Source organism: Parasteatoda tepidariorum, chromosome 1 (assembly GCF_982258835.1).
Source record: "Parasteatoda tepidariorum strain Cologne lab strain chromosome 1, Ptep-v5.0, whole genome shotgun sequence".
In the NCBI taxonomy this organism is placed as follows: Eukaryota; Metazoa; Arthropoda; class Arachnida; order Araneae; family Theridiidae; genus Parasteatoda; species Parasteatoda tepidariorum.
The window spans coordinates 14,535,325-14,552,699 of record NC_141755.1 but is presented as its reverse complement, the minus strand read 5'-3'; the positions used below and the strand labels follow the sequence as shown (position 1 = coordinate 14,552,699).

At 30.1% G+C, this 17,375-nt stretch overlaps 1 protein-coding gene across 2 annotated transcripts in view; it reads left to right on the top strand.

The window, feature by feature from the left end:
• LOC107456457 (neuropilin and tolloid-like protein 1) overlaps positions 1-17,375 on the top strand; it is a 324,895-nt gene that overhangs the window by 304,605 nt on the left and 2,915 nt on the right. For both annotated transcript variants that reach the window (XM_043042842.3, XM_071180165.2), the window contains exons 9-11: positions 10,887-11,118; positions 12,965-13,087; positions 15,536-15,861. In XM_043042842.3, the coding sequence (XP_042898776.2) occupies positions 10,887-11,118; positions 12,965-13,087; positions 15,536-15,861 (681 nt within the window). The remainder of the gene's footprint in view (positions 1-10,886; positions 11,119-12,964; positions 13,088-15,535; positions 15,862-17,375) is intronic.

Sequence of the window (17,375 nt, the reverse complement as noted above, 5' to 3'; positions counted from 1 at the left end):
TGTTATAAGTCAAAAGTCACGAGCCACGCGTTAAAAGTCACGAGCCACGCGTTAAAAGTCACGAGCCTTGCCAAGTGATATTTGAAACGAATCATAGATGTATTTTATACTTTGCCGGTTTCTCATTTGGCAATCTATAGAATACCTAGGAAATGTGTGAAATATGAATCATTTCATACTTTGCCGGCTAATTTTAGGCATTCTATACAATGCCTAGTCATTCTATACAATGCCGGATTTCATACTTTGCCGGTAACATATACAATAAAAAAAGCTAGGAGAGATAAATGTAAGACGAGCAATGTCAGAAGCAGAGGTGTATTCCCGTGTAATTAAAACTCTTTCTGAATAAATGCAATTATTGTATTGTAACCCTCATCATTAAAAATATCATCATTTGCAGCAATAGTATTGCTAATTTTTCAGAAAATATCATTTTATTGAATGCTGTATGGAGTAAACTGACATCACTTTGTCTACCGGTAATCCAACAACGATCAATCCGTTGCAGATGAAATCAATAAGAATCCGTTTCGATTGGGATAGGAATAAGAATCACCCGAAAGGAATCGTGCAAACTAAAATTAATTGAATGATAGTGGAATACTGATCTAGTTCAGCCTCTGTCTTTCACATCTCCATACATAAATTTCATTAACGTTTTTCAAAAATAACTTTTAAAGAAATAACCTGCAACTTATCACGCACTTCGATTGCTGAACTATCATCTCCAGTATTAAAAATTATTTCCTTTAAGAGAATTCAATATCATAAGTCCGCAACTTTAAGCATCCCTTAAGGTGAACTGTTGACTTCGGCAGATTATACAGGACAACAATTTTTTGTTGCATTTTTACAAATACTTCATCTTGTCTAATTCGGGTGTGGAGATTTAAAATCTGTAATTAGTTTTGCCCCTAAAGCTACATTTTTTTAATAAATTTTTTTTAATTTATTCATTTTTTATTGATATTTACACTGTTAAAAACATTATTTATTACTGGGCGTGTCGAAAAATTTGCGACAAATTTCTAGGGAAGTTAGAACACATTATCTGGATCAAAATTTCATAGGAACCCATGACGTAGTGTGTGGCTAGGGTATTTCTATTATGTGTGGTCTGCACACAAAGAAACAGTTCATAATAAGGAAACACCCCTAGACGCGTACGGTGCTATTTCCAGGCATACGTTCCTTTTCTATTTTAATCGTGTGCTCTTACTCCCCCTAAATTTTGTCGCAACATTTATGAAATACCCTGGAACATAGAGTATTTTAAGACTTGTATATTTTGAATGTCATTAATGTCATTTAAAAAAATCTGAGCTTAGAGAAAAAAAAGGATTACAGATTTGAAATCAACGATACGAAAGATCGTTAAAAAAATCCCATGAAGGAGAAAACAAAAATAATGTGCCCCCCTGTTATCTAAGAGAGTGTGTTCAACATATTAGATTTTGCAATAAAAAGAAGTCAACATAAAAGCAAAAATAAATAAAACAATTCCTTATGAATTTCATGGCAAGTGTCAAGTTTATAATCCTCGAAAGAAAAAATAAATATTATCCTGGAATTCGAATATTTATTAAGAGGAAATCGGCAGCATTCCCGTTAGGACGTGACACCGACAGGATTCTCATTTGGGTCACAGGATCGGGAACAAATAAGACTAGGATCTATTCATTCGTCAAAAATAAATTAACTTTTCCCTGATATTTTTAAGTATTTTACAAGCACGGGGTCCGACAAAGTTAATAGATGTGTCATTCTGCTCGTGACGCAATTTCCTTTCTTACGAAACTTACCCGTCAAGATATTTCTCCAAAATGAAATAATAATCTACCATTCCAATATCATGAAGCTTGTCAAAATATTTTTGATCTCTTCGAATAATTATAATGGGGGAAAATATTTTTGTGATATCATCGTGTCTGTTTAAAATAGATGATTATCTTTCGAATTTTGACAGATTTAATAAATTTGAATGATTCTTCCCTTAAATCCGAGATTTAAAATAAATAAAATGAAATAAAAATCTTTCAAATGGTATAAAACGAAGTAAATAGTCTAGGGGAAACAGCAATTAGAATATATGCAACAATTGTCTAATTGCGAAAGGAAATTTTGAGCAAAGAGTTTTGCAGGTCACGAAGTAAATTCAAAAAGAAAGTGCAGTTATACTAGCGAGTGATTAAATATAGATTTGAAAATGAATAGTAGGACAATTTCTTTTCTCAATAAATTTTTTCACACATTTTTTTTATTAATAAACAGTTGAAGAGAAATCATTAATAATATATATAGTCTTTCGTTAACTGATGATGCATTTACTTAAATTTTCAAAAAGTTAAGGCACCAAGAATAGAAACTTCAGAAATACTTATTATTAATTTACCAGCACCAACTCATTTTAAATTTATAAAGCTAGTTATGTAGTAAGTAAGAAAGCTAGTAATAGTAAATGTTAAATTTAACTTTGGCAATAATCAATAGCTACCCATGAGGATATGTATTATTGTGACTCTGTCAACAGTGCGCAGAGTTGCACTTTGCTATTCAGTTGCAAAGTTGCAGTTCAATAGCACTTTCCTTTTCTCCAAATTTATATTCTAAAACATTTTCTAAAATTAAAAATTATTTTTTTCATCGAATCTATAAAAAAATTTATATGCTGATTTTTTTATGCAGATTGTTTTCCGCAAAATGAGAGATATTTTAAGATGCGCATAGTTATTTTTTCCCTGATTAAAAATCTACTGAACAAAACATGTACTTTTTCAATAATTAAATTTTTACTATTGCCTATCTTACACAAAAGCTGAATTTATTTTGAATCTGAACGATTATACCTTTATACATCTTTTCATACCCGCACCAATTTCTATAGCTTTTGATATCATAATTATATTTTTCTCTTTCTGATATCTAAAGTCAGATTAAAGTCAGCCACCGCCTAAATTAACTGAACACCTTGTAATTTTATTTGTTTACTACAATAATAATACTAACCAATAACTACAGAAAAGTCAACTACTTTTTCATAATCACACCAGTTTCTGTAACGGGTGATATCGCAATTATGTTTTGCTCTTTGTATTATCGGAAGTCAGATATTTTAGTTCATCGCCGCATTCAAATGAACATCTTGCAGCTTTATTTGTTTAACGAACCATCATCTACAGAAGAGTCAAAGGCTTTTTATACTTTTACAAATTCCTTTAACGCGTGTTATCGTAATTATATTTTTCTCTTCGTAATATCTAAAGTCTGATCTTTTAGTTCGTCGCCGCACGTAGCTATAGTTCATTTTAAACTAACATAGGTTCCGATTTAACAACCTGGCAGTTCACACCTTATCTCGATTCAAGGTACAAATATTATTGCTCAAAGTTAAACCAATTTTTCTGAGGATGTGTATAACCCAAAATCATCAAATGCATGTTGAACTATAATATCGGTAAAATCTATTGCATCCTTAATACTTATCATGCTTTTAAATCTTAGTTACACGTTACTATGGTTCAACTAGAGTCGAATCTCGTTTCAATTTAGCACCTTTGTAGCAAAGTCAACAGCACATTTCGATTCATGGTATTGATGCTATGTTAAAAGGTTGAACCGTTTTCCCGAGAGTGTAACCCGAAACATGCAAATGCGACGCTAAACTGTAATGTATTCAGAATAATTATTATAATTATTTTTTCAGTGATAATGAAAAAGCAGTCATGTAAAGATTATAAAGAAAGATTATCTAGAAAATCTGCCTAAATTTCAGTTTTTCGATAACTGGCAGACAAGTAAACTACATTTGTAGTAATTTGTCTATTCTAAGAAACAATTTAACATGAAACGTTTCGATGTCCATTTCTTGTCGTTCCATTCAAGAGAACTAAAAGAGAAAAACACAACTCATTTTGGCTTCACTCTTAAAATATCAGTTCAACAAGGAATCGTAATGTCGGTATCTTTGAACCATAATATAATGCGATTTCACAGCAACCTTAATGAGGAGTTAAATTTTATGATAGTATCATATAAATCAGATATGAGGAACTTTTTCCTTAATAGAAAAGTCATTTTTAAATTAGGCACTGATAAAGGAGGTCACATAAATTGATTGACCTATCTATGCGACTTTTGAGAAATTACTGTAGTTTTTGTACAATTTTATCACTTTATTACATTATGTAAAAATAATGCAACAAAATCAGTAAGTCATTTAATAAAATAAAAATTTACAATATAAAAATTTTTGTATATACATCTAATAACTTATTATAATATTAATATTTAATACATTTTTTTATACAAAATACTTTTTTAAAAAAGAATAATAAAGTAGAAATATTTTCCAATAAATACTTCTTGTCAAGTTTCAGTACCTTCTAAATTGAAATATTCTTTTAAAAGTTAAATAGTGTTTATTTGCATTCGCTTTTTTCAAAGTAGTCAAAACGGTATTGTTCAATAAACACACCATTTTACCTTTCACCGAAGTATAATCTGACTCCCACTCTACGTTAAATTTTCATTTAATTTTCTTCGCTTGCAATTTGACATAATGGAGAGAAAAAAACTATTATCAAGTAGTATCTTTTAGAAAGCGCATAATTACTAAAAATACAGTAATACAGTAAAACCATGCATTGTATGTAACATGGAAACATTTTCGGGCATATCTATATAATAAATTTACGGGAATAAATTTATTTTTACTGTTAGTGACTGAAACACTTTTATCATTCACTAACCATAGTCAAGTATTATAATTTCTTAAAGTGTAACATATGTAATTTTAAAAAATTATGCTTGTAGGTAACATTTGAAAGCACACAAAGATAAATTGTTTTAAAATTTAAAATAATTATAAAATAAAAGCATAAAGATTATACTTGGTCTCAATAATTTATCGACACTTTAGCTATCTGATAGCTTTTTAGTCAAAGTACATACGTGGAACTACTAACTATTTAAACGATTCTAAACGTTTTAGTTATCAAATTGTTTAAATTTTTTACCGAATTGTAGATAAGAAAAAAAAACATTTTTTTTAAATATCTTTCAAATAAAATACATTATTAATGCTAAAAACTCTAAAATAGTTAAAAATTCTCTATGAGTCTTGTAAGCTAAAGAATTTATTTACACTAGTTCAAGAGAAATTGTATTTTCTTTTTCTTCTTTTTTCAAGATCTGTGACATCCTTCAAAAATAAAGAGCAATAAAACGGATCAACTTAAAGTATTATGGGACAAAGCTATTATTTCGATTCTTCACTTTACTATTAGACTTGTTTTTATGTTATTGTGTCATTCTCTCAAAATAAAACATTTATCGGAAGTTTTTGTTTGTGTTTTCTAACTAGGACAAACTTCTTTGATTACCGAAACTCTTTCTAAACTGTGTAATTCGATATCTTTTAAGCTTTGTTGTTTTTATCAAAACAATTCATCCGAAAATTTCTTTCCATTATTGCCAATATTTTATCACTTATTAAATTGGAACAAACGTGTACGATATTTAATCTTCTTATGATTTATACTTTTCTTTAATTTTTGCAGTGCTGGAAAATAGTTTAATGTTTTTTTTTAAATTAAATTATGATGATTAATGATTGTGATAAATTATATTTAATTGTATAAGCGTCAAGTAATATGAAAGCATTTCATTAAGACTTATTCACTATAGAATTTTGGATAGGGTTGTAATAAAAAAAATTTCACAAATTTTATCAACACAGTGTGCGCTATTAACAGGAAAATAAATAACAATGTTTTATGCTGCTTATCAGAAATTCCCAAAGGATATATTTGCAGGGTTGCAATAAGATTATAATGGTAATTGTGAGAACATTATTTATAGTTTTTCTCATTTAGCAACGAAATCTATTGATAAATTATGTAATATGTACTAATTTTGGAACATGAGCAAAAATATATAATTTTCTAAGCAGAACCCAGCAAGCCGTTCAAGCAATTTGTTTCCAGCAATTTCCTTCCGTTATTCTTTATTTTATTCCTTCACTTTTTTATTTATTATTCTGTTAATTTACTTACTTTTGTTTGTTTGTCTGTTTGTTTGTTTGTTTGTTTGTTTGTTTTATTTTTTCAAATGATTGGTCCTTTTTGGTGGTCTCGATATTCTCATTTAAAATTAACCAATAGAGTCTAACTTTAAATATCGAGTTATTATTTAAATTAAAATACTAAGGATAACTTTAAATATCGAGTTATTATTTAAAGCTATGAAAACAGAGCATTAAATAATAGCGGAAAATCTTGATTTTTTCTTAAAAAATATTTGATCTTATAAGTAAATTTATAACTGTTCTGAAATGTTTATTTTCAAAATAGAATACAATTAATTAAACATATTAAACGTTTTTAGTTACTTTTAATTATTGCATAAAAGATAATAAATTTAATTGTTAATTTTGTTTTGCTTATTACCCATTGTAAAAACTATGGTGTGTTTTTTCTCCGAATTTAATGTTGAACTACCCAAAAGTTTGTGCAAAAAAACAAAGAAACGCCAAATTAAGCCTTCATATAAACCCAAGTTTTATTTTATGCATGCATGAAATCACTATCTTCAATGTTGGTTAAATCCAGGTAATCATAATATGTAAAACAAATCTTAGGAACAAGTTTAATGCCTTAGAAATTATTACAAAGCATATTTCCTTTCAGCTCTTGAGAATCAAACATGGAATAAAATTGCAGCCTTATTTCACAACCAAAATCAAAAACATTTTTTCTATTTGCCTACTTTTGAGAGAACCAGTTCGTCTTTCCAAATTATGCTTAAAACAGTAAGCAATTTGAACACGTTCTAAAAAAACTAAAGACACCCACCAATAACTCTCATTCTGAAATAAAATGTTATTTAAACTACTGGACTGTATTTTACAGTCATATAAATTCCAAGTACTATCTCAACTTCTTTTTTTAATCATTTGTGTTTACATAATAAGCATATTTTCTCTCTAAACCTATGTTTTTTCATAATTCTCTATACTTCATATTTCCTTCTATAAATACAAATTTTATTCTATAAATACGTAAAATCAATTTTGACTTTGCTTTTAAGCATGCAATCACAATACGAAAAATATTACGAACAAGTTTAATGTCTTAGAAATCATTACAAATGCATATTTCTCTTCAGCTCTTGAGAATCAAACATCGAATAAAATGCAGAGTTATTTCCCAACAAAAAATTGTTGTTGCTGTTTTTTTCTGTTTTTGCCTGAACCAGTTTTTTTTTCAAGTTATACGTAAGATAATAAGCAACTTGGACTCGTACCAAAAAAACAAAAGACACCTACCAATAACTCTCATTCAAAAGTAAAATGATATTTTGAACTACTGGACTGTATTTTACAGTTATATAAATTCCCAGTACCCTCTCAACTTCTTTTTTTATTCATTTGTGTACATAATAGAAAAAAAGTTGAGAAAAACAGGAGGAAAGGAGAATTTTCTCTCTAAACCTATGTTTGTTCAGTGCTCTCTATATTTAACATCACATTCTACAAACTCAAGTTTTATTTTATTATTATATGGAGTCGCAATCTTCAGTATTGGTAAAATCCAGGTAATCACAATACGAAAAATAAATATTACGAGCAAGTTTAATGCCCTGGAACTCATTAAAAAGAATATTTCTACTCAGCTCTTGAGAATCAAACATCGAATAAAATGCAGCGTTATTTCCCAACAAGAAAAATTTTTTTCAATTCTTGCCAGAACCATTTTTTTTCCTAGATCTACGTAAAATAGTAAGCAACTTGGACACGTACCAAAAAGACAAAAGACACCCACCAATAACTCCCATTCTAAAATAAAATGATATTTGAACTACTGGACTGCCTTTCACCGAAATATAAATTTCCAGTCTCACCTTCTTTTCTTCCCTTTTTATCCCGAAAACGCAAGGGATACACATTTTAACTTCTTCCTGGAAAACAGGAGTAGCGAAACTAGGGATTTGTGGCCTGACTCTGGCAAGTGTCCAGAGTTCTCCAAAAGCGAATCAATATGTCTGCAGCTGGCATATAAAAGCCTTTTATCTACAGCTTTGTGGGACGCAATTAGGCTTACAATCGAGATTCACATGCATCTGTAAGCATATAGATACATCCCCGCGTCTACCGAATCTGAATATCTGCTGCTGCTGTTACCGCCCCAGCCTACTCTCCTTCAAAATGCTTCGCCCTGAAGGAAATGACCAAAGTTCTGTTCGAAGCTGGAGCTTGCCTTTTACCAGTGCTCAGAGATTTGAAAAGAATTCTTTACTATGCATTCACTTTCGGAAGCAAGGCAGGTTTATTGTTTGACTTTTGCATCTTTTGTTTTGGACTGTAATAATGTATTTTTATTGAAATAAATTTTTGGTAGAATTTTTGTCTCTGAAAATTATTCATTAAAGAAATGATCAATTCTAACATGACTTCGCATACTCAAAATGCTATTGAATAATATTGCTTTCGGAAGCAAGGCAGATTTATTGTTTGAATTTTGTATCTTTTGTTTTGGACTGTAATAAATTATAATAATGTATTTTTATTGAAATATATTTTTGATGGAATTTCTGTCTCTGAAAATTATTCGTTGAAAAACAACCAATTTCAACATGACTTTGTATAATCAAAATGTTATTGAATAATATTGTTTTCGGAAGTAAAGCAGATTTACAATTTGACTTTTGTATCTTTTATTTTAGAATATCATAAATCATAATAATATTTTTTATTGAAATAAATTTTTGATGGCATTTCTGTCTCTGAAAATTATTCGTTAAAAAACAACCAATTTTAACATGACTTTGTATAATCAAAATGTTATTGAATAATATTGTTTTCGGAAGTAAAGCAGATTTACAATTTGACTTTTGTATATTTATTTTAGAATATCACAAATCATAATAATATTTTTTATTGAAATATTTGTAAATAAAAAATATTATTAATATTTTTTATTTGATGGCATTTCTGTCTCTGAAAATTGTTTGTTAAAAAATTATTCTTGAAGAGAATTATCAATTTTAACATGTCTTTGTGTAATCAAAATGCTATTGAATAATATTGTTTTCGAAATTAAAATACATTTACTATTTGATTTTGCATCTTTTGTTTTAAACTATAATAAATAATAATAATACACATATGGTGACTTATGGCACATATAAGCAAATGGTTGAAGTATTCACAAACATAAACTTTTTTTTCTGTTTCTATAACAGTTAATATGATAATGGGACAATTAATAAAAAACTGCCTTTAAGGAAATTCTTTTTAATGATTATGCTTTTTAAAAAAAAAATTAAAATTTTTTTATATAAAAAGGCTGATAAGTCATATCATAGTTTTAAAACAAGTAGAATTTTTTACATGAGTATAAAAACTATTTTGTTAATTTTTATTTAAAAAAATGTACATATTCAAGTGTATTTTAGATCTTCAGCTTTAAAAATAAAATAATGTTCAATATTTCAGTTTTTTTACGATAACCTTATGTGTCTGAAACTTTTTCAATTGAAGACAAATATTTTTTGAACTGATTTTCAATCACATATCAAGAATAAAATGCTCAGTTTTGACAACGTAGGTTTAATAAAATGCGTGCAATTTGAACGAATAAAGAATATTCAAATATCTAGATGCATAAACTGCAAATGTTTTATCCATAGGAAATCTGTCTAGAAATATTCTAGAAATGCTCTTTCTTTTGCAAGAAAAAAGATTATGAGTACAGAAATATTAAAATTATTGATTTAGAAATTTTCTGTTGAGTGTAAATATTTAAATTTTTGTCAGTAAGTAATTCTAATACACTGCTATCAATTTTTTACATGATTATATGTGATATTAAAATAATATTTGCTCTTGATATTAAAGTAGTTGATTTTGTAGCATTTTATCGGTTTCTTATTTTTTGATTTAATTCTATATATAGTCGATTTCTCCTAGTCAAAATGCAAAGACTTGCTAATTATTTCATTGCATACATATACATTAACACTCTCTAAAAATATAATGAAATATAAAATGAAACCAAATAATAGACTCAGTACAAGCATTATGAAAGGAAATTCATTTTTACTAAAAGGAACTAATGACATAATATGAAGATGAAGGAAGAAAAACGAATTAAGTCCATGAAAGCTCATTTTTGAGAGAGAGAAAAAAGAAAATTGCTACACGGCCTAACTTCACTGTGTAATAACTCTCAAAAATAACTGATTTTCCACACGGAGAAAAAAAAATTCTGAGATAGTAAAATTACAGAACTGTATGGTAATGACAGTTCCAGTAAAAAAAATCTAATTCTTGTTAACAAAAACGAAAATATACGGTATAATATTTATTTGGAAATTTTTCCGTTCATATGGTTACCGTTTACCAAAAAATTCTGGTTTTCAAAGTTATAGTTCGTATTACCACACATTTAGAAAAAAATATACAAAAATTATAAATAAATTGAACCGAATGTTTGGTTTTTATGCCATGGTCTAAGGTATCCTGATAAAATTACCAAATTTTACCACATTTGCCAAATTTTATCACAGATTATAAAACCATACTTTATTGTTAATTTTACCAAAATTATTTCCACTGTAGTTGGGTAAAAATTACCTAGTTTTTTTAATGTCTCCATAGGGCCGGAAACTAACCAGAACTACCATATTCTGATAGTCTTGACTATGCTTTTTTTTCTCAGTGCACATCATTGATTTGTTGAAACTTAGTAATCCTCAAAATTCAACTGATGACCATACAATCGAGTCTTCCCCCTTAATCTTCATACGCTCAGTTCATACTATAATATTTAGATATATTTACATTAAACCTAATTTATGAATACATCTTTGATATTTATTTCTAGATGTATGTCAACTTTCAAAAATACGAGCTGAAGCATCCTAATAACTGTGACCTTAACTTTATCGACATCTATGAGCAGACACTGAGTGACGACACCAGAATGGCACAGTTTTGCGGCACGGCCACTGAACCTCAAAAATCGGACGGAAACCTAGTCTATGTACGCTATTTTGCACAAGCAGAAGCAATAGATGGGAAGTTTGAAATCGTCTACACAGCATTCAGAGAATCTGGTAGAAACATCATTCATTTTATTATTGTCTATATTTCTTCTTTGAAATCTTATAATCAAAAAAAGTGTATCGAAATATTTTTAGCAATACTTTCCAGCAATAAACAACTTAAGTTTTCAGGTCTCCAACATGTATTAAAAACTAATAATTTAACTATATACTTTAAAAAAGAGGTATAGTGTGGCTTTCATGAGAACTCTTCTAGACATCAGTCTCGCGTCGTGGCGAGTACCGTGGTTACGAGGAAAAGTCACTTCAAATAGGGGTGTGGGGTGAATAGTTTTGTCTTGATCTTGACATAGGTCAGCGTGAGTAAACCAATCGACACCTTCGTTCCTCCATTTCACCCCCCATTAAAAATGTGCTCTGACTTGTTACCATAGCAGCAGACAGTCCCAGAATTTTAGTCTGCAGGAGTTCTCCTCAAAGCCGTACAATATATAATAGTATTTGCAGAATATTTAGATATTTTCCTTGTTATTACAGCAATAGTTGTAATTAGGGATATTTGCATACAAATATCCCTAAAAATATTATATTTTCGCTTAAAAACAGGCTTATTAGTGAAACAGGTTGGTTCTATTCAAAGAAGAAATTCATTGGAACTTATACATAATTATCATGTAATTAGCAATTATTATGTAATATGTAATTAACAACTGCGTGTATTACAACCAGAAGCAGAAATAAACCAGTCTATCGTTGTGACTTCCCTCACTTTGAGACCAATATTTAACCCTTTATAGGGCTATTTTTTTCTACTAATGCTATCTTAAAATGTTTCTGTGATTGAAGCTGATTTATAAAAAGAACGCCATTTAGCTTATTAACTAAAATTATTTTGATTTTTAAGACCTTCTTTTGGAAGGAAAGGAATTAGATTTTAAAAATTGTACCTCTTCTAAGGAATCAGTCATAAACTTAAACTTCTAGGATTATAAATAACCGAATTATAAATGTAAATAATTCTAATGAGAAATGATCAAATGAAAGAACGCATAACATACAAGAGAATATAATTCCCCAGTGTCCATCTCTTTTCTTTGCCCCACGCTAACCCTTACTCCCACCCACATTTTTGTAAGCAAGTCCGACCTTGACTGGTTTTTTATTTATTTATTTATAGTTATTGCTTGTGTTTTCAAATTTTTTTCTTTAAGTTTTTCTTCCACATTTTTATTATGTCGTAACAGACTTCGTGATAAAAAAAAATGGTTGTGCAAATATTTTTTTTGCATAGGTTAAAAGAAAAATTTAGGTTTGTACGTCAGTTAACAAATATGTTATATCAAAAATAGGCAAAAGATTGAACTCGCAATTTCTATTTGGCTTAACTTCGCATAACCGTCGTTATCCGACATCTTTGGACCAAAATTAAAACGCACCAATATTAATTGGACTTTTAAAAGTGTCAGAAGAGAAATTTTAGAGTTTAACTATACTTCAATACTTTTTTTTTTAAATAAAAAGTATATGATTATATTAATTTATTCACTCACAAAAAAATTTTCCTCTCTAGTCTTTTTAATTAATTATTTGATGCAATTTACATCTAAATCATATCATGTCATCATAAGATTATATCAAATCAAACTTGAGTTTAAAACATGATTATAACTTTGAAAGCGGATATCATGCATTTCCTGGGTTCTTCTACTAACAAGGAAAAATATTTGTGAAATAACATTACAATTTGGGTCATTTAAGTGTAATTTCATAATGTTGACTTGCAAATTTAGACAAAGTTCTCTCTGTTTGGACTCAATTTTAAAACAGTCTAAATATTTCTTTAACGCATATTCTTCCTTGAATGTCCTTTTAATAAAAACTGTTCTGTTCTGTTTAGATAAATGCATACCAACAGAATTCAGCTGTGACGATGGCACATGCATAGACATATCTCTAAAATGTAACAAAATGTTCAACTGTAAATATCGATATGACGAAGATGCAGCTCTGTGCACTCCTGGTAAGCGAATACTCTCACTTCTTTCCGATATTTACATAAAAAATAAATAATGAATCAATTAAGAAGAATACAATTCTGTACAGTTTAACCCTAATTAAAAAGCTTTATATTGAAGCAATTACAATTTCACAGTCAGAAAAAAAAACAAATCTTCTCAGACAATTTGGAGGATGACAGTTTTACCACAATTACATTATCTGTATTTACCACAACAAACTGCATAGTAAAACGAACTCGAACGGTTTTGTTTTCTATCCTTTAGACGAAATTATGTGGTTCAGTATAAACAAAAAGTACGTGATTTGTTATTAAAAACAAAAAGGTCCATCAAGTATCTTCTTTGAAGGAAAAAAAACTCGTCGAACTTCCAATGAATTCTCGAATACCTCGTTTCCTATTGTTTATAGAGAATCGGTTTATAAGGATTTAGTTGTCAAAATAGGCACTAAGGTAGTGATTGTTCGGCTGTCAACGATAGCTCCTTCTCTCTCTCTCTCTTTCTTCTTCTTTTTCTTTTAAGTTATCATTGTGTGCTGTTAAAAAAAAGTCGCAAATTCACTTCGCAAGCTAGGGCGTAGAGTTTTTAAAAAGTGGTGCGAGGTAAGCTGAAAACAATTGCAGATTTGTTATTTTTGCCAAGAAACTCAAATTTTTATCTGAAGAACTATTTTCATGTTTTACAGTGAATAAGACGGTTTCAGTGAAGATAATTTTGAATCATATTAAAAATTGCTGTCATAGAAAAAAGAGAAAAGAGTATAAAAAATAGTCTTTGGGGAAAATGCCATTGTATACGATCGTGTATCTAACTAACTAGCTAACTAACTCCCTGGTATTACAGTCCATGTTGGACCATGGCCTCACTAACAATTTTCCTCCTAAGTCGCCTGTCTCAAGCTCTTTGTTTCCAGTTTCGGACTTTTAGAGTCTTAAGGTCTTTTTCCACCTCGTCAAACCATCTCTTGACCGGCCTTCCTCTTTTCCTTTGGCCTTGGCACTGCCTCTTGAATATCTTCTTAGTGCCTCTGTTTTCCTCCATTCTCTCAAGGTGTCCTAGCCATTGAATTCTCCTTGCTTTTACATAATTTATTATATCTTTTTCTTTAAATAGTCTTGCAATTTCAAAATTGTATCGTCTTCTCCACAGATCACCCTCTTTGATAGGTCCAAAAATAGTTCTAAGAATTTTTCTTTCCCAGGTAATCGGCATTTTTTCTTGTTTCTGGGTTGGAGTCCACGTCTCTGATTCATAGATAACGGTTGGTAATAACGGTGTATCTATAATATTATGACGGTAAGCTGTCATAAGACAATTTCGTATCATACGACAGCTAACAAAATTTTGGCTTCGCAAACAAGTTTATGAAAAATACTTTCAAAAATACCAGCCTCTTCAAAAATAAAAGGTGACTTCAGTGAATCTTCAACTATCAACTATCTTCCCTAATGAAACGCTAATGCCACTCATGTAGGGTTCACTTATTGAACCATGGCATAGTGAACCATGGCATTAACTCACAACGCTAATGCCATGGTTCACTTATTTTTACTCGAACCACCATTCAGAACCGGTTGTCTACGGTTAAATTTATTGGAATTCCTAAAAATTGTTTGTGTTCCTGAAATCATGTGCAACCTAAACTCATGTTGATTTTAAAATTATCATTGCAGAATGAACGTTGACGGAGAGGGTGTTAGGAATTGTATAAACTACATGATTTTTATTGGATTATATGAAACATTTATTTTAATTTAAAGTTTGGTTAAATTTTATTTTTGTAGATGTTTATGCACTATTTTATCTAGAAAATATTGCACCCAAAAAGAATTAGGCAAACATTGCATGAAATTTGCAGAAAATAATAAGCATATATAAGCACTGTTTCAGCATTGCATTTCGTACAACCTGCAATTTCACAACACTTCCACCCGACTAGTATTTCCTATTTTACGATTTCGACTAAATTACAAAATTTAAAATTAACAATTTATGTCTTGGGGGAAAAAAACCCTGAACATGGACAAGCTGTGATATCAATCCAATTTTTAATGCATTTTTATAACTCTTTAGATTTAATACCAACGCCGAGGTACAAAAAGCGCTACCGCACTTGCGCAATCAATTTAAGAGATTTATCGTGTTAACGTCTTACAAAAGAATCCTCTGAAGTCTCGGGCAAGATTTCTCTTCAGACAAGTCCGTTACAGTAGAAAACGCTGGCAATAAAAATTTTCCCTGAACATCGAAGAGCATTTCCTGGTTATTTTCCTTAACTTTCTACATAAATTTCGTTGAATGCTAGCAATTCTTTCGTAATTTTGCAAATTTTATGAGCAATTGTATAATAGTTTAAAACAATTTTTAACTCAGTAAATAATTTCATTCTTCATTGAAATAGAAAGCAGTGCTGACAGGATATTGAAATAGTTCTTTTTTGTTCCTTTTAGCAATGACAGCGAGCAGGATGCTAACTTCAGAACATATGATCACGATACTAATAGTCTTCTTCGCTTTAGTGGTAGCCATGTGTGCTTCTATAGTGATAACATGTTACAACAAAGTCAAAGATCGGCGTGAAAAGAAGAGAGAATACAAATTGCGGCGCTCTAAAGAAGTGTCCGTAGATGGTGAAATGGATAGAGTTCTCGCTAATATGGATCCAAATCTAGAGGCAGCATTGGCAGCTCAAGCGGCTGAAATTGGTGCAGCAAGAAGAAAAGTTCCACCTAGGTGGATGGACGAAGAAGAATCAAATGGGTGTTATGTTCCAGAGGTAATAATATTTTATGTGATTTTTTTATCACAAAAATATGCTATTTAGTTTAAATTTTATAACCATAAAAAATTGACTTTAATTATACAATACTACTCAAATGATCGAATTCATATAACCGGTCATCTTACGAAAATTATTGTAATTTTAGGAGATTGTTTAAAAATCCAAAATTCTTTTGAAAGAACCAAAAATGATTTCAAAACAGCTTAGGCAAAAGATTGATCACGTCTTTCTTTCAATATGTCTATCTGAAAGGAATGAAATGATGAAAGCAGACACAGTTTCTATTATCTGATTTTCCAATGGAATAGAAAAATCAACAGTGATTCACAGTATTTTATCGAAATTCTATGGTTTCCTCACATGACTGGGAACTAGACCACTGAAATGAATGACAAAAGCACAACACGAACGCACATGAATGTTTCTTTTATTCTAAAAACAGGTTTTTATTATAGATGGTTTTAAAATGGCATCGAAGTAAAAGAAGTCCGATTTGCGGTAATCGAAGTTTTGTAAAAAGCATTTATGCAAACAGTCAATTTTTAAAGAGCCTATTGTTAAACTCAAGTTTTCATTAAGGCCGATTTTAAAATACTATCGGAATACAAGACATCCCCAATTTTTCAGTTTACGACTGCTAATATTCAACCCCGAAGCCTTGTAATTTTGAACCTAATCCAGAAGACAAGGGAACTCCTGGATCAAGTATTGGGAGAAATTTGCCTTCGTGGAGGACTTTTTGACGGAACTAATCCGCATTTCCTTACATGGAGAGGAAAACAACGTAAACCTCCCACGGTTAGCCTAACGGTAAGGGGATTCTAATCCATGATCAATCTACCACGGAAGATATTTTACGTCAGCACTGTGGTAGGTGCGAGAAGGGTGGGGAATTCTTATCGACCAGCCAACACTGGAATTCGAACCCGGTTGAAAGGCGAGTGCTCTACCCCCTGTGCCACCACGGTTCTGAGAAATCTGATTTGCAGTAATCGAAGTTTTGAAAACATTATTACAGCAACAGCCCATTTTAAAAAGTCTGTTGGCCAGAGTTGACATGAAAGCTGTTTTTCGAAGCTCTGTCGCCAAGAAAAATAAAACAACCATAGTTTAAGTGCCTTACGCTTGAAGCAATGCGATGATTTTAAACTATGTGTACAATCTTGGCGTGAAGAATTACCTTGGCTTCAGAACAGACAAATAACTTAAATATTTTAAAAAGTTGTTAAACTTTATTTAAAAATTGGTGACATTTTCCTACCTAGATGAAAATTTAAAAAAATTACTGCCATATTCTCAGTTTTTGCAAATTTTTATGAACCTAGGTAATGCAGCATTGAAGTAAATTTTTAAATATTAAGAAATTAGACAACGAACGCTTTTCATTTTAACAAAACACTGGCTTTTCTCCATATTGACGTTTTGAACCCTTTTCAACGTTTGAGCACACTCATCACTGGTTTTTGATAGGCTAAACTTGAGCAAACAGTCATGAGTAACAGTTGAAG